The following is a 26127-nucleotide window of genomic DNA, read 5'->3' as shown; positions in this document are numbered from 1 at the left end:
AGGCAAAATGAACTATTATATATATGAACATGTTACAGTGACTAGACTTTAAGCCAGCAAGTACAAAAAAGGCAACTAAGTTATGTAAAACTGAACCACCATAATGGTGGTACCCTGAATTCTGTTCTCTAAAGTAGGAGATCTTGTAGTAGTTGAGTAAAGAGGAAGAAAAAAAGGTTTCCTCTTCACTTCCAGTTCCCCCAAGGACAGTCTACCTTTGACATTTTCCTTCCCACTTCTTTCTGCACACCTCTCCATCTAGTCTCCAATGTTCTTACCTTGCCTTTTGTCCCTACTTACAGCCCTGTCCGAGCCAGGGGTACGCATTTAGCCCTACCCCTAAAATGCTCCAGGGTAATCTTCCCTTTCCATTAGTGCAGAATAGAAAGACGGAAAACAAGGCAAAGCTAAATTCACACAAATCTGCAAATATCTACTTATATCAACTCTTGGCCTTTTTTTTTTTTTTTTTTTTTCTTGGCCTTTTTGTCTAAATTACTGTTGGAGAATTGAATTTCAAGTATTGTAGCACACAGGGTTCTATTTTGAATAGGTTTTTTTGTAAGATGGGGAATCTGTATCATACTGTTCTTACTGGGTATATATAATAAAGCCCATTCACTTAATCATTAACTTTGAGATTTAATATGTTTTGATGATGGGATATCGCTGAAATTGTCACACTTCTTCAACCCCAGATGAGCCAAATTCTTAAAAATTTTTTTAGATGTAGTGGAATGTTTCTTAGTAAGTTTCATTCTTTCTTATGTGCCATGTGTTAAAATCACTACTTCCTTGCAATGAAAAAAATCAACAGGTACTAGATAGTAAGTATTAAAAACTAAAAGCCTCACATAAGTTGCTCCATTAAGCCACTTAAGATACTATATAGATCTGATTCTTTAGAACAACTGTGTACAACATTCCTATAATCAACCTAACTTAAAATTCTCTAATAGAAGAATTTTAAATTTATCATCACTATCTTACTAAAGAATTCTCACCTATATTTAAATAATCAAATTCAATATGGGTAAAATCATGATCATTTCTGGTCTAAATCACACCACACCTCTGTTTACTTTAGACTTTTTAGATTGTTATTGAAACAAGAAAGATTATAATTATTGTTGGTAAGTAATTTTAATTTGAATTCCTTACTTTTAGTTAAGTACTTTTAAAGTTAGTTCGTATTTCGGGACCCAAAAAATAGAGGCCACCTCAGTGGCTCAGCCCACACCACAAATCTAAATCTACGTCAGCCTGCAATTACATGACACACCTGTCAAGGAAATCTAACATATACCAATCACAATCCTCCAACTCAGCTTAACTATTTACTAGCTCACCTGACCCTAGAAAACAGGACCTGCTGGCCTTACAAGGAAATCCCCGACCTCCTAGGCAGTCATGCCCTGTTTTGGCATTGAAGCTTCTAAGGCTTTATAAAACTCACGCTTGCCCAAAATCCCTGGGGAAGGGAAAGGGTGTTCCACTGATTATGAAGACACTGTACAACCTCAATCCACAGATTCTTTTCCCTTGGATAAAGGACATCAAACTCATTACTAAATTGTTTTAGTTTTGTCATTTGACAGCATCTAACCCTCAAATTCCTTATCTAGATGATCTACCCCCAATTTTCAAACTACTTGATTTTTATTTGAAATTTTAAAGAAATTTTTCTATATTTAGAGTATGCCAAAATCAGATGTATTCTATTTCTGATCATAATCATGAACTTTAATTTTCAATAAAATATAATGCCTTTTTTTTGGCCCAGCCACGTGGCATGCCGGGGGATCTTAGTTCCCCAACCAGGAATGGAACCCTCGTCTCCTGCTTTGGGAGTGTGGAGTCTTAACCACTGGACTGCCAGGGAAGTCCCAATATAATGCTGTTTAAAATTAATTTTAATCACTATGTTTTATAAAGCAAATAACATTGATGAAAATATCTCCAAATTTAAGACTACCTGACAGCAAATGCTTATTATTATGTTAAAACCAAATCTAAATTACACTGTTGTTTGTACTGAAGAAGAACCTCTTGCTGGCTGTAAATTTTTTACATTTTAAAAGGATGAAAAAAAATAGGATGCCATCTTATCATCAGTAACCAGAAAAGTATGAGATATTGAAAATATTTAGTAGTAAGTTTCCAGACTGATATCACATTTTAATTCTAATTCATTAGTTTTTTAAAATCTAGGGCTTCCCTGGTGGCGCAGTGGTTGAGGGTCCGCCTGCCGATGCAGGGGACGGGGGTTCGACCCCTGGTCCGGGAGGATCCCACATGTCGCGGAGCGCCTGGGCCCATGCGCCACAGCTGTTGAGCCCGTGCGCCGGAGTGGGCGGGGGCCGCCGTGATGAGAGGTCCGCGCATCGCGGCGGGGAGTGGCCCCCGCTCGCCGCAACTGGAGGGAGCCCGCGCGCAGCAACGAAGACCCAACGCAGCCAAAAATGAAATAAAATAAATTTACATATAAAAAATATCTATAGTGAGATAATTCACATACCATAAAATTCACTTTTAAAGTGTACAGTTAAGTGGATTTTAGAATATTCACAGAGTTGTGTAATCAACACCATTCTCTAACTTCAGAACATTTCATCACCTTCCGCTAAAAAAGACCACATACTCATTAGCAGTCACTCCCCATTTTCTCTGCCCCTGGTCCCAGGTAACCAGTAATCTGCTAGTCATTTCATATGAATGGAATCATACAGTACATGGCCTTTTGTGTCTGGCTTTTTTCCCTTAGCAGAATATTTTCAAGCTTCAAGATACATGTTGCAGCAGTATCAGTGTTTTGTTCTTTCTTATTAACTAATACTATTCCATCATATGGATATGCCACATTTTATTTATCCATTTATTAGCTGATGGACATTTGGGTTGTTTCTACTTTTTGGCTATTATGAATAATACTCTGAACATTCATGTATACAAGTTTTTACATGGAAAATGCTCAAATTTATTTTTAGCTTTAATATTTGGGCTTGGTTCATTATGTGCCAAAAACCATCTTAAGGTCAAAATGATGTTCTCAGTATGAAATAAAGTAGTTTCCTAAACCACACTCACTTGTCTTGATCATTAAAATGAAATTCTGAAGTGGTAAGGTATAAAGACTAATTTGATTTTTATGCAAATAATATGAAAAACATTTGGTTGAGTTGGGTTCCATATTTCCTATTCCAAGTAGAATGTGTAAACATGCATTTTGTATATTCATAGTTTTATATTAAATCTGGACCATAGCATTTATAATTTAATTAAATTAATAAAATGGCATAAACTGTGTTAGAGCCAGTGTCCTTAGCAAGTTATAAAATTCTGTAACAACATAAGTCAGAATGGCCATCATTAAAAAGTCTACAAATAAATGCTGGAGGGCTTCCCTGGTGGCGCAGTGGTTGAGAATCTGCCTGCCAATGCAGGGGACATGGGTTTGAGCCCTGGTCTGGGAAGATTCCCACATGCCGCGGAGCAACTAGGCCCATGAGCCACAATTGCTGAGCCTGCGCGTCTGGAGCCTGTGCTCCCCAACAAGAGAGGCTGCGATAGTGAGAGGCCCGCGCACCGCAATGAAGAGTGGCCCCCACTTGCCGCAACTAGAGAAAGCCCTTGCACAGAAACGAAGACCCAACACAGCCATAAATAAATAAATAAATAAATAAATAAATAAAAATTTAAAAATAAAATAAAAATAAATGCTGCAGAGGGTGTGGAGAAAAGGGAACCCTCCTACACTGTTGGTGGGAATGTAAATTGGTGCAGCCACTGGAAAACAGTATGGAGGTTCCTTAAAAAGCTAAAAGTAGAGCTGCCATATGATCCAGCAATCCCACTACTGTGCATATACCCAGGGAAAACTATAATTCAAAAAGATACATACACCCCAGTGTTCACAGCAGCACTACTTACAATAGCCAATACATGGAAGCAACCTAAATGTCCATCGACAGATGAATGGATAAAGAAGATGTGGTATATACACACAATGGAATACTACTCAGCCATTAAAAAGAATGAAATAATGCCATTTGCAGCAACATGGATGGACCCAGAGATTATCATACTAAGTGAAGTAAGTCAGAAAGAGAAAGACAAATACCCTATGATATCACTTATATGTAGAACCTAAAATATGACACAAATGAAGTTATTTACAAAACAGAAACACAGACACAGAAAACAAACTTATGGTTACCAAAGGGGAAAGGTGGTGGGGGATGGATAACTTAGGAGTTTGGGATTAGCAGACAAACTACTATATACGAAATAGATAAAGAACAAGGTCCTACTGTATAGCACAGGGAACTATATTCAATATCCCAAAATAAACCATAATGAAAGTGTGTATATAGATGTATAACTGAATCACTTTGCTGTACACCAGAAACTAACACAACACTGTAAATCAACTATACTTCAATAAGAAAAAAAATATTGTGACAAAGTTACAAAGATCTGAAAATATAGCTGTAATATTAATAAGTATATGTACTAGTCTACGCTAACGATGTTTATTCACAAGTATGTTTTAATTAGCCCCTGTACTCACATTACAATAATGTAGCTTCACTGATGCATTCATATAATATTAGGACTTCATAATTTGGATTAGTTATTCTATTGCCACTTTTATGCTAATTTTCTTCATTCTTTATATTCTTCTCCAGTTTTATGACACTTCATGCAAGAAAATCTGATCTACCATAATTAGAAAGACTTCAATATAATATTCATTAAGAAGGAAGGGATTGGTTCAGCTATCTCTTCAACATTTTTGCACCTTTTTAACTTCTGAATGTAAATGTTTCTTTCAATATATAAAACCGTAATCTTTTTTAGCATACTGCACACTGCTATATAAAAAAATGATTATTTTCCTTTCTTTTTTTCAGATGGGGACATTTCTATCATCGTAATTCAAATAGGTCAAATGCAACTGTAAAGTGGGTTCTCTATAATACCAGATATGTGAATAGTGTTCTAAAGTTTGAGCTGATCCTAAACTGCCTCTTAAAACATCAACATACTTCTAGGCCATGGTCGTTTTAATTTTAATCTTAGCAAAACTGAGTAGAAATGTAAGTATGCTAGTGTAAATACAAACAAATAGAAAGCATAGTCAACCAATAAATTCACTTCGGTGCCAAATAAAAATGAATTTGGGATTTCATAATCACTTGCCTCCATTAGGCATAGATAATCTAGAACTTCATATATTAGGATTTATTTACATGCAATAATTTCTTGCATACAACCCTGACAGTGGTCAATATAAAAAATACAGTAGCACCACTATAAAACAAATGTTTAATTTCAGATATGAAAGTATGTTTGTAGGGCAGGAAAAGGCATGAGTGGATTCCTTCATCTTCTTTTTTTTTATTTATTTATTTATTTATTTATTTATTTATTTATTTATTTATTTTTGGCTGTGCTGGGTCTTTGGTTCGTGCGAGGGCTTTCTCCAGTTGCGGCAAGTGGGGGCCACTCTTCATCGCGGTGCGGGGACCGCTCTTCATCGCGGTGCGCGGGCCTTTCACTATCGCGGCCCCTCCCGTCGCGGGGCACAGGCTCCAGACGCGCAGGCTCAGCAGCCGTGGCTCATGGGCCCAGCCGCTCCGCGGCATGTGGGATCTTCCCAGACCAGGGCTCGAACCCGTGTCTCCTGCATTAGCAGGCAGATTCTCAACCACTGCGCCACCAGGGAAGCCCTCCTTCATCTTCTAAGCAAAATTCCATTACAACAAAAATTTCTGTAAAACAAACTATTTTCTAGCCCCAACTGGTAGCCCACTTATTTTAAAGGTAGTGTTGGTTATAAGCAATACCACAGCAAAGGAAGAATTTAGAAAATTCCTTTTATAACACAACATTGTAAATCAACTATACTTCAATTAAAAAATTTTTTTAAATTCCTGTTAGACACTGGGTGAAAATATTTTGAGGCAGTGAATATGTATTTGTTACACTAGTGGGCAAATTAAAGTTGGCTAACAGTCGAAGGGTAAAAAAAATAAACACCTTAGTAGTTAAGAGTGAGAGCTTTTCAACTATATTTCAATTTAAAAAAAAGAGTGAGAGCTTTGAGGTCAGACTGCCTAGGTTTAAATCTTGGCTGTATTACTTAGTAATTGTATGACCTTGAATGTTTCATCTGTGTAATGGGGATTAAAGGGCCCAGCACACAGTACATCAAATAATAATTATTAACCCTTGTTATTAAGAATTTTAAATACACACTATTTTAATTTCTTTCATCTTTGGTTATTATTTTCATTTTGTAATTCTTCCACCACGTCTTATTTGTAAACGCATTTACAAATAAGTAAGAGTGATACAGTAAAACCTAAGTTATCCAGAATGCTTCGGAAATGAATCATTCTGGATAGGTAAATTTTCTATAGGGTACCTTTATAGGTATCCAAAGAAAAAAGAAATCAACAAATGGGATGAATTTATTTCCTACCCTATTACACACTTCCATGCCTTCTTAACAAGAGTATACTAGTGGTAAACTTTTTCTTAATAAATCACTATTATTATGAATATCAATTATATTTCCATGTTAAAATGTCACAATCCTTTCAAAGCTTACCAACAGTAATATGCCTACTTGATTCCACCTAAGGTTTTTTTTTTTTTTTTTTTTTTTTAAGGATTTTCTTATTTTTATTTATTTATTTATTTATTTATTTTATTTTTGGCTGTGTTGGGTCTTCGGTTCGTGCGAGGGCTTTCTCCAGTTGCGGCAAGCGGGGGCCACTCTTCATCGCGGTGCGGGGACCGCTCTTCATCGCGGTGCGCGGGCCTTTCTCTATCGCGGCCCCTCCCGTCGCGGGGCACAGGCTCCAGACGCGCAGGCTCAGCAATTGTGGCTCACGGGCCCAGCCGCTCCGCGGCATGTGGGATCCTCCCAGACCAGGGCTCGAACCCGTGTCCCCTGCATTGGCAGGCAGATTCTCAACCACTGCGCCACCAGGGAAGCCCCCACCTAAGGTTTTTTAACATTAAGTCCATGAATAGAATTCAGGGGGTGTGTGAAATTGGGAAAAAAAGAATTACATCTTTATTTTTACTAATCTGTAACTGAAAATTAGCATTTCCTTCAATTATGACTGAAAGCAGCAAACAGCTGCACCTATGTCTGTATCTCCAATAGGAATCACAGATCCTTTATATCACATTACAGCTGTTGCAAACTCTGGAAATTTTATGTTCATCATTATTTCAAAAATTTGGTCTTTATTAGACCCAACACTAGATCTTACAGTGTTAATAAAGCCCATATATTCCTATATCAAAAGTTTGTTTTCCTTGAATATTTTGAGCTTGTTTCAAATTTTTTTCGTTTGTAATGCTATGAATTTTATTTTATACATTTAAATTTATTTATTTTTGGCTGTGTTGGGTCTTCGTTTCTGTGCGAGGGCTTTCTCCAGTTCTGGCGAGCGGGGGCCACTCTTCATTGCGGTGCGCGGGCCTCTCACTGCCGCGGCCTCTCCCATTGCGGAGCACAGGCTCCAGACGCGCAGGCTCAGTAGTTGTGGCTCACGGGCTTAGTTGCTCCGCGGCATGTGGGATCTTCTCAGACCAGGGCTCGAACCTATGTCCCCGGCATTGGCAGGCAGACTCTCAACCACTGCACCACTAGGGAAGCCTCATTTTATACATTTAAAAGCATAATTCTGAGAAGAGTCCATGGCTTCACCAGACTGCTAATGTGGTTTGTGGCTCAAAAACAGTCAAGAAAGCTGACCTCAAATTTGTCTCTCTTCTGTGCTCTGTTAATTCAGAGCATTGATGTGGTCCATTATACTTTCATACCAAACCTTGTTTAGATTAGGGTAGTACAAATTAGCTTCTCTAGGGCTTTTCTTCTTGGACCTCCTGGATATTGTGAGTTCCCTCTGAGTAGGTAGGAATGTTTCCTACCATTCTTGTACTTGGCTTTTGAAAGAGCAAAACAAATAGAGGGAGAAATAAGTCAAATAAAATTAGCTTCGGATAGCATTGAAAGTAGAAATCTAAAACATCCTACCCTCCCACTTTCTAAATTAAGAGACAATAAATACTCCATTCAATAAATACTCTGACATTAACTGCATGGGTTCAAATTCTACTTCTATTTATCAGCTTTGTGACCTTGGGACAGTAACTTAATCTCTCTGTGCATCAATTTCTTTATTTGTGAAAAGAGGTTAATAAGCACTGTACCTGGTACATTATAAATGTTCCATAAATATTACTTATATTTATTATTATTCTTATAGATTTGTTTCACACTATGGCCAGCTAACGTTTGACCGACTAATAACTTACATTTATACAGCATTGTAGTCTACAGTGCCCTTTTACATGCATTATGACATTTGAAGCATACGATAACCCTGAGAAAGGACAGCTATTATTATACCTACTTTAGTGTTGAAGAAACTAGGTAACCACACCAATATCACACAAATGGGAAGCAGTGGAACAAGAACTCAAACCTGCATTTCTTCTTTCACTCCAATTGTCTAATCCTGTGTTTCTACTGTATTAGACTGGTTAAAAGAGAGAACAAAAGGAAGCTTATTCAGGAAAGAAGGAGGGGGCAGAGGTGTCCAGCAGGCCATGAGGTGAGCGCTCTGGTGCTCACAGGGTGGTCCTCTGAGTAACCTGTATCTTGTTAGAATTACAGAATCTCAGGCTCCACCCCTGGCCTACTAAATCAAAATCAGCATTTCGAACAAGTCCTAGGTGATTCCAAGATACTACTTTGAGAAGTACTGTTTCACTAATTGCTCTAGTGATGCTGTTATGGTCACTTGAATAATACAAATTTACCACAGACTTAATACGTTTTTATTAAGTAATACTTTCTTGTAGGAGGAAATAGCTTCCTGCTTTGCCTTTTTAAAAGTCAAGTATATTTAAAAAACAAATTTATATCTCCATTTAATTCTTAAAGATCTCCACTCCCTTAAGTGGGGTCATTAAGGAACGTTAGAAAACCATAAGCAGGTCAGTTCTTACTTTTCAATTCCCTTTAAAAATTAATCTTACTACCCTGTGCCCTAAGTATGATATACCAGAAAGCAAAATCACCTCTCCATCGTTTTCACCGGCAGAATAAAACACTGTATTTCTCCCCCTGGACATTTCAGTAAGTACTGAGTTTTTCGGACCCCAAACTCTTATTTCTTGAATGAGTTTTGCAACTTTCTGGCTCTAGGGATTGAAACACAGCAACAGAACAAAAAGGTATTAAGCCGACTCCCATACCTAAACCTTAGCGATGGTGATCGTTGATTACAGAGGCAAGTAAACAGCCCGTCCCAATCTCCCTCCTAATCAATTCACAGTTGAGCTTGATTTCTAGGCTGCTCTAATTCTGGGGGCTGGTCAATGGACACTCTCTTCTCAGGGCTGACCCTTTAGGCCCTAGGGTCAGAATAGCACTAGGATTCCGCACGTGGGAGCGCCGCTCAGCTGCCTGCCCAGTTCTATTTGAAATAACTGTTCCCATTTTGAGGGGCGACTCCTCCCACAGGTTAACCAGCCCAGGCCGGCAGGCGAGCCAATTTCGCTCACCTGCTGCACCGGAAACTTCAAAAGCCCGAGTCAACGTAGACTAAAGGTATCCAGTAATTAACCCATAGTAACTCCCACAGCACATTCCTGACTGGGCGCCTGACAGAGGGATGTGTCGGCTCGCGCTCTTACCAGTCCCGGGAACTCCATTTCCTCTCCCTCCCACCAATATAAGCATTCAGGGGCGGTGCTTCCCGGCGACGGCCCGCCCCAGGTCGATCCGGTGCCCCATTGCATCTCGCGAGAATTTGTGGATTTGGGGGCGGGCCCCTATCAGGAAGAGTGCACAAAACTGCCCTTAAGTCATTGCAGCGCTACAGCTCCTGGTAGCCAGCCACGAGATTCTCGCGAGATTCGCCTCCTCAATACCAAGTGAGGAAATTGGGGGACGCTGTCGGGAGGGGCGTGGGGCTCGATCGCGCAGCTGCCGCTTCCATTACCTTCCTCCCATGGTCTCCTTCCGGTTCTCGATGCTTCTCTGAGTCTAAGGGTTTCCGCCGCTCGTCTACCCTTCCCCCCAGCCCATGACCCGCCTCCGGCCCCCGCCCTCCCAGTCCAACCTCCGATCTGTTTAGTAAGAAGGTGCTGTTCCGAAAAGAAGGAGAAGGGGGTTGGCACACATACGCTCGGCCCAGGACGCGGGGAGCAAACCGTCCTCTTTCGCCCTTAGATTCGTGCCGTGCTCGCGACGGCGGCGTTGGCGGACTGATACGCGGCGGTGAAGAGGCAGGAGGAGGGGGGAGGGGCGGAGCGTGGCAGCTGGCAGTAGTTCCGTCAGAGCGGACATCTTGTGGCTGTGTCGTGCGCGTGAGCCCCGTAGGGCCGGGGAGGCACCAGCTGCCGCGCGGGGAGGAGGCCGAGGCCGCAGCTTGAGGGAGGCCCCGGCCCCTCTGTACGCGTGGGTGTGGACGGCTAGGGGAAGGGAAGGGAGGCCGGCCCACTGGCCGGTCGGTAAGGAGGGAAATACAGGCCCTCGGTGGCTTGAGTGACCAGCCTGTTGGGTGGGGTAGGGTGGGAAGGCTGGGGACGCCGGGGCCTCTCCCGTTTAAGGGGGAGGGGGAATGGGCGCGTCCTCGCACCTAAGCCGGAGCCTCAGGGGCAGCTCGGGCGCGTGGTGGCGGTGGCTGGGCGGGCGGGCGCGCGCGGGAGCGCGCTGGAAGGCGGAGTGTATGGTGGCGTCAGGGGTGACACAGAATAGCTCTAGCTGCGGGGACAGCGGTACACATCCAGCCTCTGCTTTATTTCCTTCCCCTCCCCGGCCGCACTTTTGAGCAGAGGCCGAAAGAAGCCGGGCGTCATTCCGGAGTCTCCTGTTCTCCCCTCCCCCCTTGCTTTTCTTTGCCCTAGTGACGCCGGCGTAGCGCCGACTAGGCCCCGGCTCCTCCTCTGCTGGGCCCCGGACCCTGCCCCGCACCCACCCCTTTCTCCTACGCCTCTTCCTTTCCCACCCGGGTCTCTTCCTTTCGAGAGGCCGGGAAGTCAAAGTTGGAGCCACCCCTCCGCTCTTCCCGGCACCCTCGCCCCCTCTTCGGGCCGAAGCACGGCATAGAGGCTGTCGGTGGCTTTGCCACCCCACCCACCCCGGATCGCGACCGTTTTTGAGGGACTTGGACTCGTCAGGGTCTCTGCGGGGCCTGTGCGAGTGCTGATCTGCTCCGTTTTTGCAAAAGGCGCCTGTGTCTGGCAGAGCCGGTGTGAGACCAAGAGACAATCCTTCCCAGCCGCCGGGATAATCAAGAGTTTTGGCCGGAACTTTGAACACACACCGAGATAGTGAAGAGCCAGACGAAAAGCACAGACTATGGCGCTGAAACGGATTAATAAGGTAACCCATGGGGCGGAAGGAATGGGGTCGTGAGAGGAAAGGAAGGCTCAGCCTGGAGGGAGAGCCTTGCCATTGGGGGGGGGTATAATTTCGGAATTACTCCTCCTTGGGTCACTTCGTCCATTGGGGGATGGGGAACGCGGCTGTACTTTAAGAAGAAACGAGGGGGAAAACTCGGGAACAGACCACTTGCGGCAAGTGAGGTGTTATCTTGAGCGTGTTTCAATGGAATCGGTGCAAATTAGCGATGAGGGAGAGTGATTGCAGGCGCCTCGATTCTTCGAGAAGAGTTTAGTCCCTCTTCGGAATTGCCGGGAGACGCTCCCGCAAATGTCATGGCGCTTCTTATTCTCGGGGCTTAGAAACTTATTTTAGTTGTAAGATCAAGGCTCTGGGCCTTCTGGAAGAAGAGACGGGGGAAGCTCAGAGGAGAGAAGCCCTAAGAAATGCGGCGGGTCCCGAACGTGATTAAGGGTCGGGGTAGAAGTCTCACCAGCTGAAGAGTAGTGAATGGGCCTGGCCAGAAACTGCTCGACTCTGGGCAGCTTGCACAGGAGTCAGCGGGGCTGGGAGGAGGTGGGCTGACACAGTGTTGCCGCTTTCTGTGTTTTGTAGTTGCGGCTTTTCACCCGCAACTGTTTGTCAGAGGCGCGCCGGGAACTGATGGAAAGCCCTTCTGGAAGCGCCGTTTTGCTTTGGCGGGGGAGGGGGGGGGAGAGTGTGGTGGCAGCGAGAGGAGGCTAGGTGTACCTATGTCTGCCTCGGTCCGTTTCATAGCAGCCTCCGAGGAAATTGTTAAGCTATTTAAAACGAGGTTTGATGGTACACTGTGGATACATGTTGGAAAAAATAGGGTTTTTCGAGGCTCGGGGGGTGAGCGGAACCTCCACCTCCGGTGGTTTAGTCTCATTTTCTTGCTCTAACTTCTATCCCGCATTTTAAGATGGCGGCTGCTTTAACTGGTTCAGGCTCTTTCCGGCGTCTCCTTTCGTAATAATATGAAATAATATTCTTTGTTAAATGTTAACTTTTACATCAGGTTGTACACTGCCCTAAGATCTCCTGCTCAAGACTTATCTATATTCAGACTCTCAGACTGTATTTCCCTTTTTTGTAACTTGTGTGTGATGTGTTTGGTTCTTGCACAATCGAGGAGGGTGGAGTATTTACAGCTAACTTGAAAAAAATGCCATGGAATAAATTCAGCCTTACTAAAACTAGGAAACAGAGGAGGTTGTGGATTACAAACTTTGGTTTTGATAGGTTGCTTTTTAAAAAGAGTTTACATGGACGGAATGGCAAGGACTTGGCTTTACTAAAAATAGACCTGATGCTGCTTAATTTTACATTTATTTAACGTGTGACTTTGGAACTTATTTGGCAAAACTGGTATCTTATGAATGATGAAAGTTTAGATTCAAAGTATTGATGTTGAAATGGTAAATTTTGATTTAGGCCATCATTGCATTGTCTCTGGGTTTATGTGAAATACAAACTTAAGTCTTTGTATTTTTGAGACCATGGAAAAAGAGAGGAGTTTAGGAGTTAAGGCTTAAAGTACAAAGGATTATTAAACATCTCTTTCTATGACCACTTTGAAGGCCAGCAGCACACTGGAGAAGCATAGTTATATTTTGCAGTATAGTTGAACATAGCATTCAGTACAAATCAAAACCTTTTATCTATTGGAATTAATTCGAGCCACTAAGATGTGGAATACTTTCAAATCCATAGATTTTTATGCACGTGGAACAGAACACTTTAAAGGAAGGTCTTATTGATTTTTTTTCTTTTACAGGTGATACCCAGCTGCTATGACACCACTTTAATGATTTAAAAGCTCTAGAGAGGCAGTATAATGGTTAGGAGTGTGAACTTCGGAGCAGAAATGCTCCAGTTAGAATTCTAGGGCTGGGTAAATTTACCTGTGTGCCTCTATAAAATGAATATTTGTTGTGTATGAGCTATAAATAATTGAGTGTTTAGTGTGTACCAGGCACTATTCTAGACACTAGGGTTGCAGCAGTGAGCAAAACAAATTATAGAGTCCAAGATTTTTTTTAAGGACTAAATAAGTTAATGTGTGGCTTTGAACAGGCCCCTAGCACAAGGCACTCAATTTATTACTGCAACTTTAATTTTCAAGAGCTTTTATTAAAGAACTTTTCGAGTGTAGTACTTTTCATCAATAACAGATTGTCTCCTTTTGTAAATACTTTGAAGATCTGTGTAATACGGAAACTTGACATAACACTTTGCAAACTGGAAAAAAAACAGTTTATGTGGGACATTTTTGATTCAACCTGTAGAAAAGTTTTGTTTTGCATGTGGTTTGGTTTTCACCTGTCACTGTCAGAATCACATGGTCAAACTTTAAAAAAAAAAAAAAAAAGAGTCCCAGATTCAGACAGTTTTAACAAGTGGACAACTCTGATGGGAGATGCTCTTTATTTTAGGCACCTCTCTTTTATTTTTAATTCATTCTTGTCTGCAGCCCCCCAGATTCTAAATGTTAAGATATATCTGTATTCCTCACTGATCATTTTATTGGAATGCTTATTGTTGGAATATTTTTAATCAATAGCAGTTCATTTGATTAAGCTTTTAAATTTGTTTTCTTTCTAAAGCTTATGTTGTAGTCTTTTTCAATATTTCTTAGACCAAGCAGCCTTATCAAACAGCCCTATTCTTTTTTTTTCCCCCCCTCCTGTATTCTTTATTTGGACAAGCTGTGGTCTTATAAGGCTGTCAACAAAAATAAAATATGTCAACTCCCTAGTTGGTTGGTAGTGTTTGGGGGCCAGAGGCAGTTCTACTACTCTCATCAAACAGAATGACCACAGTGCATGTATTTTGGGGAAGTTTAAAGAGAACTTTACATAAAATGTAATATGAACCAAGCCTGAAAGAATAGCTCATGCTTTGAGTGTTTGCAGTATGTCAGAACTGTTTGAAGCACTTGTATTAACTCAATCTTATGACACCCCAAGGAAGTAGGTATAATTATTATCTCCATTCTAAAATTAGAAACCTAAGGCACAGAGAGGTTTAAAAAAAAAAAACCAGGGTCCTCATATCATGGCAGAGTTGGGATTAGGACCTAGGCAATTGGGCTCTGTAGTGTGTGCTCTTAACTGCTACATTGTCATGTCATCTTTTTAGAGTTTTGGTATTTCAGAAGTTTTCTTTTGTATGTATCATTCTCCTAACAGCTAGACTTAGCATCTGCTCTGTATTGAACACTGTTTCTAAGCCCTTTATGAGTATCTACTTATTTAATTCTCACAACAACCATATGAGATGGATGCTCTTACCATTCCATTTTACACGTGAGAAAACAGATATAGAGTGAGTTACTTGTCTATGGTCAGATGGCTGGTAAAGGACTGAGATTCAAATCAGATAGTCTACCTCAAGAACTCAAGCTCTTAAACCCTATGCTGTCTGCTATTTTGAACAATTTCAATTCCTAAATTTAATCTTGCTTCCTGAAATAAGCTCTCTCCTCCCACTTCACATTTAAATAATTGGGATTGAACTTTATTCTTAGGTTATAGCTAATTTGTGAGTTTAGATTTTTGCTAACATAAGTTTTGAAAGTAGGAGTGAATTTCTTTTCGGTTAGTATCTTCAAGGACTAAGGGAACTACTATGTGCTGACTAATCACTAGGGACATCATAAACTTGTTTCCAGTGAGCCTATAGGCTGTATGCATCATGTCTCAAGGTTTGTCTTTAGCTAGCTAACTTAGTTTGTAGGGCGTTTGTTGACTGAGAAATGCTGATCATGTAATGACCTCAGTTTTTTATTTGAATAAGGGTGAAGTTGACACTGTGCTTTGGTTTCATCGTGATCACCAATGTTAATTCTAGTAGTTATCATACAAGTGGAAAGTTGAATACTCTTGCTAGCCCTGGGGAAAAACTATCACTGGATATCTCTATCATTATATTGTATGTTAACTCCTGCCTTCAGGTGTCCTTTGTTATCTAAGATAACAGTCAATTCTTGAGGATTTTCCAAAGCATTTCACTATAATCCCTTTATTAAAGAAGACACCAAATTCCTAGTATTGAGATTAAAATGTTTCAGATTGAATTCTCAAATCCTAGATTAGCTTTTGCATTCTACTAGATTTGGTGTATGTGGGTTTTGACATGGATTATATATATCAGAATGTTAAACAGCTTTTAAAGAATGTAGGTACATGAGGTCTTGCCAGACTTACTGAATCATTTCTCTGGGAACACATAATTTTGAAATGTCCCCTAGGTGATTCTGAAGCCTCCCTCTGGTTAAGAACCTCAGACAAAAGGGATAATCATTTAATCAATACTTATTGAGGTCTTACTGTTTGGCATAGTAGTCTAGTCTCAGGGGACAAAATATAGGGAAGCCTGTTAACTACCCATGAGGGTGTCTTCTTTGAGTGAAGGAAACGAGCATGTAAACATATAAATTGGTACTTGTCACTCTATACAACTTTTCAAAATTATAAATCTAGTAAGGGAAGCATTTATTTAAAATAAGGGGAATTGTTATTCCAATGTCAGATTCACCCATTATTAAAGATAGGTTTATTTAAATACCTTTCCTGTACGATGTTATATATATAGTTATATATATTTTACTGTTATAGTGTGTGTTTCATTTTATAACTACTTTAGTTCCCTTTCCAAGACAAATTAGTGTTAACAAAATTAAATGATTTTTATTTCACCGGAAATTTTGTGCTCTTGATCTAGTTTTGCTACCGTAACAATGATCTTATTTCAAAATTGTATAGCGTAATGAAAAATGGATATGTTTAGTGAGTATATTATTTGCCAGTCTATGTTGTTAGATGAGATTTAGTCTCAAAATGGTACCCTCGGTCCTGTTACGTGGGGAGGGGAAAAGTTCAAATGAGTATTTTATACTTTGCCCAAACGTCGGATTTGTATCTCCAACTATACTTTGAACATAATGTTGTATCATTCAGAGACCTCCAACCAGCTTTTCTTAGTTAAATTGTTGTATTTAACCTATTGGGTCTTAGTTGTAATTCACTACTTCTTGGTTACTTGTTCATTTTCAGGATGGACTACCTCACATTAATCCTAGCCTTGTTAGAGTTTCCTGGCTAATGTATAATTGAATGTCTTCAACCACTGAGCTGCTGTTAATTTTTGGTTTTCATATCTATAAAATGCCTTATTTGCTTTCATGGATCAAAGCTTAGGAACTAAATTTGGCTCTCTGTCTTTGCCCACTTAGAGGTACTGCTTACAAAAGAACAGCTTTGAGTAATCTTAAGTGACTTATTTTTAATGGTGATCTAAAGAAAGAAAATTACAGTATTATTCATTCAAGCCATTCTTTGTACCTTGTCTGAATGAACAGGCATACTTGTCTCATAATTATAACTAAACAGGAAGTTAATTTCTTGTCAGTGATGTAATGAGACATGGTAGGCAGTACTTAACCTCTTAATCTTTAATGTAAAAGAAACTTTCAGGATTTCTTAGAAGAAATTACAAATTCCAAACTAAAATGATTTTTAAGAGGACTATTCCTTCCCATTCTTAAGTCCACATATGAAATTGTTCAGATCCCAAAATCTTTTTGCCAAGCTTCCTTCTTTTGAAATGACTTCCGGTAACCATGCATTATTGAGATATTTGTTGTTTCCTTCCTTGCTATTTGTATCCACATGCGGTATGTAAAATAAATTTCACAACATCGAAGTTTAAAAACTTTTTGTTACTTCATAGCAAACTTGATCTTTGTAAGAACTAGAGCAATTATTGTCTGCCTAATTGGGTAATTAATATTGCATTTTGATCTCTATCATTGGTCAAGATATATACCTTTATATTGCTAGGTCATAAAGGTTCTTTGAGGGTGATTCTTATTTCAGAATTTCTTAAAGACACTTACTCTCCTAGCTTCCTACCTCATGCCCTCATCTCATCCAGCTCCCAAGGTAGTATTTTATGTTGCTCAGTATAGGTTTAAGAGGCAAGGGCTGTCCTTTTTTGGGGGGCGGGGGCACTGTGTTGGGTCTTCGTTGCTTTGCGTGGGCTTTCTCTAGTTGCAGTGAGTGGGGGCTACTCTTCGTTGCGGTGCACGGGCTTCTCCTTGCGGTGGCTTCTCTTGTGGAGCACAGGCTCTAGGACATATGGGCTTCAGTAGTTGTGCCGCGTGGACTCAGTTGCTCTGCGGCATGTGGGATCTTCCCGGACCAGGGATCAAACCCATGTCCCCTGCATTGCAGACAGATTCTTAACCACTGTGCCACCAGGGAAGTCCCAAGGGCTGTCTTTATAGTGTTGATTTCCATTGCTCATACAAATCTTGAAGTCAAGTAAAAGTTTTGAAAGAAATGAACTCTTGAATAAAATACAAGAAATTAACTTGCAGTAATGGGATGGACTTCAAGTTTTCCCAAAAGTGATGATAGGAAATGTATCCGTACTGCTATTATTATGACTTTGTGTGATGATGCAAGATGGCAGAGATTGGGATAACATGATCGTGGAACATTGTGGTAATTATTGTACTTAATATCATAATTAACTACTGTACTTGGCCTTACCACAGTAGTCATCTGGGTGAAATTTTGGCCAGCCCTTGGGAGAATGATGGAACTGGACAAACTAGAAAAGGTTATATAGGGAGTTACACTTCAGTAGCAGAATTGATTAAACAAATTTTGTTTTCATAAATGCTGACTTTGGTTATGTTGATCTAACGTATAAGTAGTGGCTGAATGTTTAGCAGAATGCGTAAATAATAGTTACTGGAGGTCTTAAATCTTACTAGAGGCTTATCTACTCATATGGCTGCTCTATAGTTATTCATAAATAGTTCTTGTATTTCCAACTTATAAGCCTTTTGGAGGCAGTGACCATTTCTTATACTTCCCTAACATCTCTCAGAGCCTCTCATCTGTTCAATACCTTGGTTTCCTGTTCTTTGTAGTCTGTGGTTGGTCATTTCATATCGAGTGAGGAAGATGTAGAGAGACTAGAGAAACAAAAACCAAATATTTAGCAGTATGTTTAGACTTCTGTTCTTGGCCAGGGTCTCTCTCAGCCTTTTCATGTTTTATCTCCAACAGTCAATTGTCAAAGATACTGTGTTCCATGGTGATAGAAGCAAAGATCTTCCTCAAAACAAACTGTAGGCTTTCTGTTTTGAGTCCCACATAATGAATGATCAGACTCATTAATGTTTAATCATGTACCTCCAGATGAGAACACTCACTGGCTTAAGCTATACCTGTTGGTTGCCTGTAAGAGAAATTTGATTGACTCCTTTTCCTATCGGTCTATTTAGGCTTTTAAAGGGAAGGGAGAAACGTATTTCCCAGTGGGGGAAGGCCTGGATTCTCACACTAGCCAGGTGTTCAGGAGGTTTCAGGAGAAGCAATTCAGAGAAAGATGATCCCGAAAGGAGAAAATTTCCCCAAAAGAGCACACCATGGCAGAGAAGTGTCTAACTTTGGTGTTTTTTTTTTCATGGAGAGTACAGTTTTTAACATCGTACTCTATATTATATGTCTTTGATCCAGTGTCCTTTCAAGGTGAGTGGAGCGTTTAGCTAGTGTGTGCCAGTCTCCCCTGCCAACTGTTTTCTTATTTCAGTGGTCTTGATGAGGAGTTGGGTTGGTGTGATTGAAATTTTTTTTCTCCAGTTTGCCAAATACCATATCAAATTCTTTAACTTAAATACATCTTTGATGCAAGGACACTCTTTTGAGAAAGCAGCCATAAATGTATCCCTGGACCTATTTTTCAGGTTATCTAGTAGATACACTACTTTGCTTTCCTACCCATCCTGAAGCACATCATGTCCTGTATTTGAACTCAGTCTTTCCTTTCCCCTCTTGGAGGGGGGGCCACTAATGTAAAATGGAGATGAGACCTATTTCCATAAGGTGGTTGTAAGGGTAAAGTGATCAGTGTTTTAAGATATTTTTCATCCCCAGTGACTTAGTTTATGTTCTTCTCTCACCTGAATTACTGCTATAGTTTCCTAATGTAGTTGTCTACTCATACATCCTTTGTAGTAGGTATTCCTACAATTTGGAGGGTGAGGAGGGTCTTTGACATCCCATAAATTAAGTAAAACTTTGTGTGGGCATGTGTATTTGGGGGATAGAGGGTCAGAAGTTCATCAGGTTCTTAGAAGTCCTTGACTTTGTCACAAACAATGCTACATACATGTGTAGTAGTGTATGAAAAGGTGGAGAAATGGCAGAAACCAAATTTAGGATAGTCTTAACCTCCTGTCAGGGAAAGGGAAGGGCATCTGGGGAGTACATGAGAGATCTTCTATTATATCTGCAAAACTTAAAATCTGAAAGAGGTATAATAAAAATGTTAAGCTTAACTATCAAGCTAGGTACACAGATACATGGCTGCTTTTAGGATTAATAATTTAAAAAGTCAGTCACTCCTAGTTTACTACTGCTAGTACATCAAAAAATCCAAATCTCATTTGTCTTACTCCTGCTTAAAAACTATTCCTGCTTAAAAATCAGTGACTTTCCATTGGCTGTGGAATAGTCCTTGCCATAATATTCAAGACTCTCAAAAGATCCAGCCCTGATTAACCTTTCTAACCACATCTGCTACTCCCTTACCGGTACGCTGTTGGGTCTCTGGTATACCAAACTACAAGCAAGTTTTTACAGCCTGTTTTCTTTCACACCCCTGGTTTTGAGTTAGTTTCTCTACCTTGAATGCTTATCCTTCCATCAAGACCCAGTTCAAATGTCACTGTTCTAAACCCAGGCAAGGTTAGTGATAACCTTTTCAGAATTCACAAAGCAGTTGAATGCCTTTACTTTAAGCACTCAGGTTGTTTGAAATATAATTTTTTGGTTTTGTATTATGTCTGCTTTTTTTTTAGCTCAGTCTATTGGGGGAGGCATTCATGTTCTGTCTTAGTATTTTCAGACCTAACATGCTTGACACCAAAAAAGGTAGTCTTCATATAAATGAATAAATGCTTTGTTGGGTGAAACTTGAGCTGATATTACACTTTTTATTTTAGAAATGGATTTAAGTTAATCTTTAGTTCCTATTATTGAAAGTTTAACTCTTTACTAGGTAAGCCACATGATTTCTCCCTGCTTCCTCTAGTTGCATTTTGAGACTTCGCTTCATTTATATTTCTTACATGTTTTACAGCAAGATTAAAGCAACACATTTCTTGGGATAAAATGTGTATAATTGGTAATGGGGCCCAGGTAGCACTCTGCTTAGAGTGGATCTCTCCTTACTCTGTTTTTGCTGCCCCTGCCCCTTGAAGAAAACTGGGATGGTTAACAATCAAAGCAGTAACTGTAGGAATTAGAGCAAGCTACAACCTCAGGAACTGAAATTGTGTATCTGTATGCCAAGTTAGTTCTTTATCTCTGCTGCCTAATGTGGCCCCTTTTTCTTGGGACTCACCACGTAATTTCAGGGCATATGCCTGCCAGTAGCTCTGGGTCACATCCTTACAGCTCCTGATTAGAGAAGGAAAAAGTATCCTTTCCAGCTTCAATTTGAAAATCTTGGGTAGGGATAGAGCAAACAAAATGCTATGATTACCCTTTCTGAGTAGTTGGTTAATGGTGGCTGACAGTCACCCCAACACTACAGTCATACGTGTGGAGTATGAGAAAAGCATGTCCAGGAAAGTAGGAGAAGAGGGTTTGAGTAGACAGTGGTGCATGGAAGAGCATCTGAGATGACTTATTATGCTTTTTCTCATATTTTTTCACTGCTAAGATATTCTTATATCTTATTTGCTTATGCTATGGACATAATAATGTCATGAGAATTAGTTGGCATCTTTGAGGTAAGTGCTGGTATATGATTTAAAAGATATTTTGATTCTTAAAATTACTTTAGGTCATTTTTTTATGTTGACTTTAAAGTCGATTTTGGTACATACTTGGCCGAATATTAGATCTTTGAGTATTACTTAAGAGGTGTCTTAGTCATGGAGAACTTGGAAAATAAGGCATTTAGAAATTATCTGAGGGGAATAAGAGCCTGAAGTTATGGGAGTGAAGAGCTGAAATTCAGTGCTCTCTGAAATTATACATTCACTGTAAAGGAGTGAAAATGTCAGCATATAAAGGCTGAGTGATTCAAAGATGTCCATGTGCAGGAAGACTCGTTAAAAAATGTTTTCTAAAAAATAAAAATAAAAAAAAATGTTTTCTGAGATTTTTCATAAAATGTGCAACTTCGAAGTAGGATGTTGATATATTCTAGGTCAGCTTTATAGATTCCTGAACGTTATGAAGTTGTTTCAACATCACTTGGGTATTTTGTTAAACCATCCATCATTAAATTACTTTTTTATTTAAAAATGCTAGGTATTTTTCTTATCATTAACATATGTAAAAGTGTTTAAGTACAGAAAAGTACATAAATTTGGGGTAGGTCCGTGTAAGAAACTCATTTTAGTAATACTTGAGTTCACATGCTTACCAGACAGTTTTAGGTAGAACCACATGAAATTGCAGTTCAGAAATGGTCAAGTATTAGTAATTTCATGCGACTCAATAACATGGTTTCTTTAAAACCCTATCCACAGATAGCCCACGAATTGCTGACCTTGTATTATTAATGTATATCATAGCATGAGCCATATAATTGCTAGAAGAGTATGTTATAGACAACTAAGCATAAAAATTCATCACATAGGCAAAAGATTTAAATAAACTAAGGCTATAATAAGTAGCCTATTCATAAAGCAGTTTTGCTTTTGTTTAGTAAACAAGTGATTTCAGTGCCTATCTAGGAAATCTTGCCTTCAAGGTGGGTGGTCCGCTTGCTGAGCACCTAATACATTATATGCCAGATAGTGTGCTGAAGTACTTTATCTTATTCATTCTTTCAAAAGTTCTGTAACAACAGGCATTTCTGTTGTGTTTTAGAGATGAGGAAATAAGCCTAGGAAATAGTGGGTCTAAATTGGATTAAAAGTGAGACTCCAGACTGATGATCCGCATTGAGGGAGGTGCATATTCATTGTCCTTATTTCATGATGCTGTATTTGAGCATTTGAATTGTATGTGCAAGTTTGTGTTTGGTTTTAGTAGCATTTTTGACAGTTCACATCTTTATCGTTGTGTAGGAAAGCGGGGAGGGTGGTTTGGAATAGGTAAGTTTTTAATCTTAAAGTAGACTTCTTTGGGCCCTTATGTTCCGGCAGAGGAAGTTAGCCTGCATAAGTTAGCTTCTGGTTTATCTTTTTTTGGTGGATCATTTAAACAACAGAACTTGTTAAATAAGTTTTGGAACATGGAAAAAAGTTCTCTTCATATCAGTTAGACTATGCTCAATCCTTATCTGCAATAAAGTATATATCTTGAGATGGTATTGAAGTAGCTTGCCATTATAATAAAGTGGCTGATCATGGAATGCAAATAAATGCTTTATGAGAGTTGATCTGGCCTATGAAAAAGTCATTTGGATAGTTGATTAGTTCAAGCTGCCAGTATATTTTTTTTACTCAAAAAACTATGATTCAGTTCTAAGCTAAAGCTGTACATAGTTTCAGTTTCTTGTAACTAGTTGCTTAACTCTGGGATAAGAGCTTCTGTAATTAGTACTGATCAGAATCTAAGTGTTTGGAATGAATTTTCCCCCTTTCTTTAAATATGTTGAACAAATGAGGTATATTTACATGGGCAAGCATAAAAGTCTGATCTGATCTTCCTGTCATCTTAAGATTGTGACTCCTGGGATTCCCTGGCTGCCTTGATAACCTTATAAGCAGTCATAGTTTGAGATTCAGAAGCAAATTGGCAAAGTATATCAAGGCACTCTTTTGTCCCAGTTTTATTTTTGAGATATAACGTAATAGATGCACAACATAATAATTTGATACATGTATATTGCAAAATGATTACCCCCCCAAGGACAGTTCTTTTGCATTGATCTTTTTTGTTTTAATGGAGTGAATCTAGACTGATATTCCTGAACAATTGGCTGTTTTCTGAAGTGCATTATTTTGACCATAATAAAGGCAAATATTTGCTCTGTCTTCCTGCAGTGTATTCCCCACCTTTTTCTTAGAATTCCATTATTATCTCAAAGGTCTATAAATCCCTGTACTGTAGGAATTTATACATAGGTATATAGAGATAAAGCTGTATCATAAATTTTTTTAAACTTATAAAGAAGCAACTCTGTTTTCTTACTAGATTATCCATATGGATTATGCATAAGTCATGGAAGGGCTAAATTACACTTACGTTGGAAATATAAGGTCAAATGGAATTGTGGATACTGCTTGTTTTGCTAAGAGCAAAATGCTTTTCTACCTGGAGAGGTAGGTTTTTCCAGAGATGTACTCAATGTTGAGTAAAAGACAAGGTTGAATTGAGGGATAAGGAGATAAAACCAAAAGGGGTACTTACCTAGCCCCATGAGAGATTTTTTTAAGGAGAAAATGTGGTCACTGGGTAGTGTGGTTCAGAAAAAGCAGAGTATTTAAGACAGCAGACAGTATTTAAGACAGAGCCTCTGAGATGGTCTGAAAGCTCAGCAAATAACATGAATGTTGATAACTGCCCTAAGTTCTTAACCTAGGAAGGTGTCTGATTACAACTTTCTCATTTTGTAAGAGGACAGCTTTTGTTCATGTACAGGCACACCGCAAAGATATTGAGGGTTTGGTTCCAGACCACCCAAATAAAGCGAGTATCACAATAAAGCAAGTCACTTTTTTTTTTTTTGGTTTCCCAGTGCGTATAAAAGTTAATGTTTACACTACTGTAGTCTATTAAGTGTGCAATAACATTATGTCTTAAAAAATGTATCTTAATTTAAAAATACTTTATTACTAAAAAACACTAATTATCTGGATCTTCAGCAAGTTGTAATCTTTCTTTACTGGTAGAGGGTTTGAAATATTGCAAGAATTATCAAAATAGGATACAAAGACACGAAGTGAGCAGGTGCTGTTAGGAAGATGGCACAGGTAGCCGCAGACCTTCCGTTTGTTTTAACAAAACAAACCCCCCTCCACCCCCACCCCCACCCTGTATCCCTGAAGCACGGGAAAATGAGGTGTATGCCTGTGGTAGAACTTCATAGCGATGTGTGTGTGTGTGTGCTTTTATGAACCCCTAGCCGAGATGATTGTCTTGGTATGTGTCCATAAAATAACTGTGCCTAGTGTGTCCCAGAAACTGGACTAGGGTTACTTACGTTTTCTTTCCTAATAGAATGTATTGTTGATGTAAGTTGTGATTATATGTCTCTTAAAGAATGGTGTAAAAATAACTGGAAGCAGACGACTGTCTTTACTTGCTTGTGTTTTCTATTATGGTTACATGATCCAGCATTTTCTGTCTTGGTGTAGGAACTTAGTGATTTGGCCCGTGACCCTCCAGCACAATGTTCTGCAGGTCCAGTTGGGGATGATAGTAAGTAATTTTCAAGTTGATTTTTATGGTTAGTTTCGAAAAAGCTTGTGTATTTTTAGATAATAACAAGAGTGTTTTCTTTTTCTAGTGTTTCATTGGCAAGCCACAATTATGGGACCTGTAAGTACTGAGAATTAAGTTTTTGCTTTTAATTAAAATCCAGCATTGATGTAGTTAGTAATTTTTAACTAAGCCTTTAGCTTTATTTTATTACATTGTAATTTTATTTGAGATATGCTATGGTTGTTGCACTGCTTTTGAAAGAAACAATTGGTCATTAGTTAAGTATACTGTTAAGTGTCTGTCCCTGTGTTCAGGTTGTAGAGTATGTATAGCTCTTCTATGATCTATCAAATATCTCTTCCAATCTTATTTTCTTTCATAGCAATGTAAAGTATTGTCACAGAGCTTCCTGACTTACAGCCCATTAGTTTTCTGGCTGTACCATGATATTACTCAAAGATCTTACTCTCTTCGTGTAGGTGCCTAAAATCTAGCTTAATTGTATTATTTTGATATTTGAGTTTTTATAGAACTTTAGTTTCATGTAAAATTTGAATATTTTTAGGTAGATAGTGATATTTTGTTTTATTTTATTTTGGCCATGCCATGCGGCATGTGGGATCTTAGTTCCCTGACCAGGGATTGAACCTACGCCTCCCGCATTGGGAGCATGGAGTCTTAACCACTGGACCGTCAGGGAAGTCCTTAGAAAGTGACATTTTGAATACAGCAAAATTCCTTTCTATCCTGGGTAGATAAGAAACTGTATGTGCTGGATAATTGAATATTCAGAATTATGGATACCATCTAAGAGTTTTCAAAGAATTAGAGCACAGTAAAAACATCCTGGGGTAAGACTGTATCTTGAACAATACTTAACATTTTTTTTGGCTTGGAAGGTACCTAAGGATTTCTATTCTGAGGGGTGTGTGTGTGTGTTACTGAATTTTCTGCTTTCTTCCCCCTTTTGGTATTTTAATCTCAACATAACTGGCAGTAATGTACTAGGTGAGATAATGGTCAGTAAGTAGATATTTCTAATTCTAAAAGAAGAAATGCCCTTGGAAAAAAAAGCTAGCCAGTGGGTGGGTTGGTTTAGCAAGTGTTCATTCAGCAGTTCTGATTGTAAATCACATGGAGGGGGGATATTTAGTTTAACAATTTGAGATGTGTCTGTGATTGAGATCCTAATGAAAAAACTACAGAGTCAGGGTTGTTTCCAGTTACCTCAAGGTCTATTTTTACTGTTTTAAGTGCTTGCTTTTGTCTAATTGGTGACAA

At 39.3% G+C, this 26127-nt stretch overlaps 2 protein-coding genes across 9 annotated transcripts in view; one reads left to right on the top strand and one right to left on the bottom strand.

The window, feature by feature from the left end:
• LOC130708265 (serine/arginine repetitive matrix protein 1-like) overlaps positions 1-11141 on the bottom strand; it is a 43830-nt gene extending 32689 nt beyond the window's left edge. The window contains exons 1-3 of the mRNA XM_057547166.1: positions 11043-11141; positions 10674-10747; positions 10219-10506 (exon numbers count right to left, since the gene is read on the bottom strand). Coding sequence (XP_057403149.1) covers positions 10219-10506; positions 10674-10747; positions 11043-11141 — 461 coding nt within the window. The remainder of the gene's footprint in view (positions 1-10218; positions 10507-10673; positions 10748-11042) is intronic.
• UBE2D3 (ubiquitin conjugating enzyme E2 D3) overlaps positions 9858-26127 on the top strand; it is a 29001-nt gene continuing 12731 nt past the window's right edge. For 2 of the 8 annotated variants that reach the window (XM_007172926.3, XM_007172921.3), the window contains exons 1-4: positions 10330-10486; positions 11265-11419; positions 24780-24843; positions 24932-24963. In XM_007172926.3, coding sequence (XP_007172988.1) covers positions 11396-11419; positions 24780-24843; positions 24932-24963 — 120 coding nt within the window. In that variant the 5' untranslated portion in view covers positions 10330-10486; positions 11265-11395. Of the gene's footprint in view, positions 9967-10019; positions 10177-10328; positions 10546-11264; positions 11420-23616; positions 23745-24779; positions 24844-24931; positions 24964-26127 lie in introns of those variants that run through there. The other 6 variants (XM_057546942.1, XM_007172923.3, XM_007172924.3 and 3 more) reach the window with 6 other exon arrangements.

The sequence above is a fragment of the Balaenoptera acutorostrata genome, chromosome 5, assembly GCF_949987535.1.
Source record: "Balaenoptera acutorostrata chromosome 5, mBalAcu1.1, whole genome shotgun sequence".
NCBI lineage: Eukaryota > Metazoa > Chordata > Mammalia > Artiodactyla > Balaenopteridae > Balaenoptera > Balaenoptera acutorostrata.
Note: the sequence above shows the minus strand (reverse complement) of the source record. Positions and strands in the feature narration are given on the sequence as shown.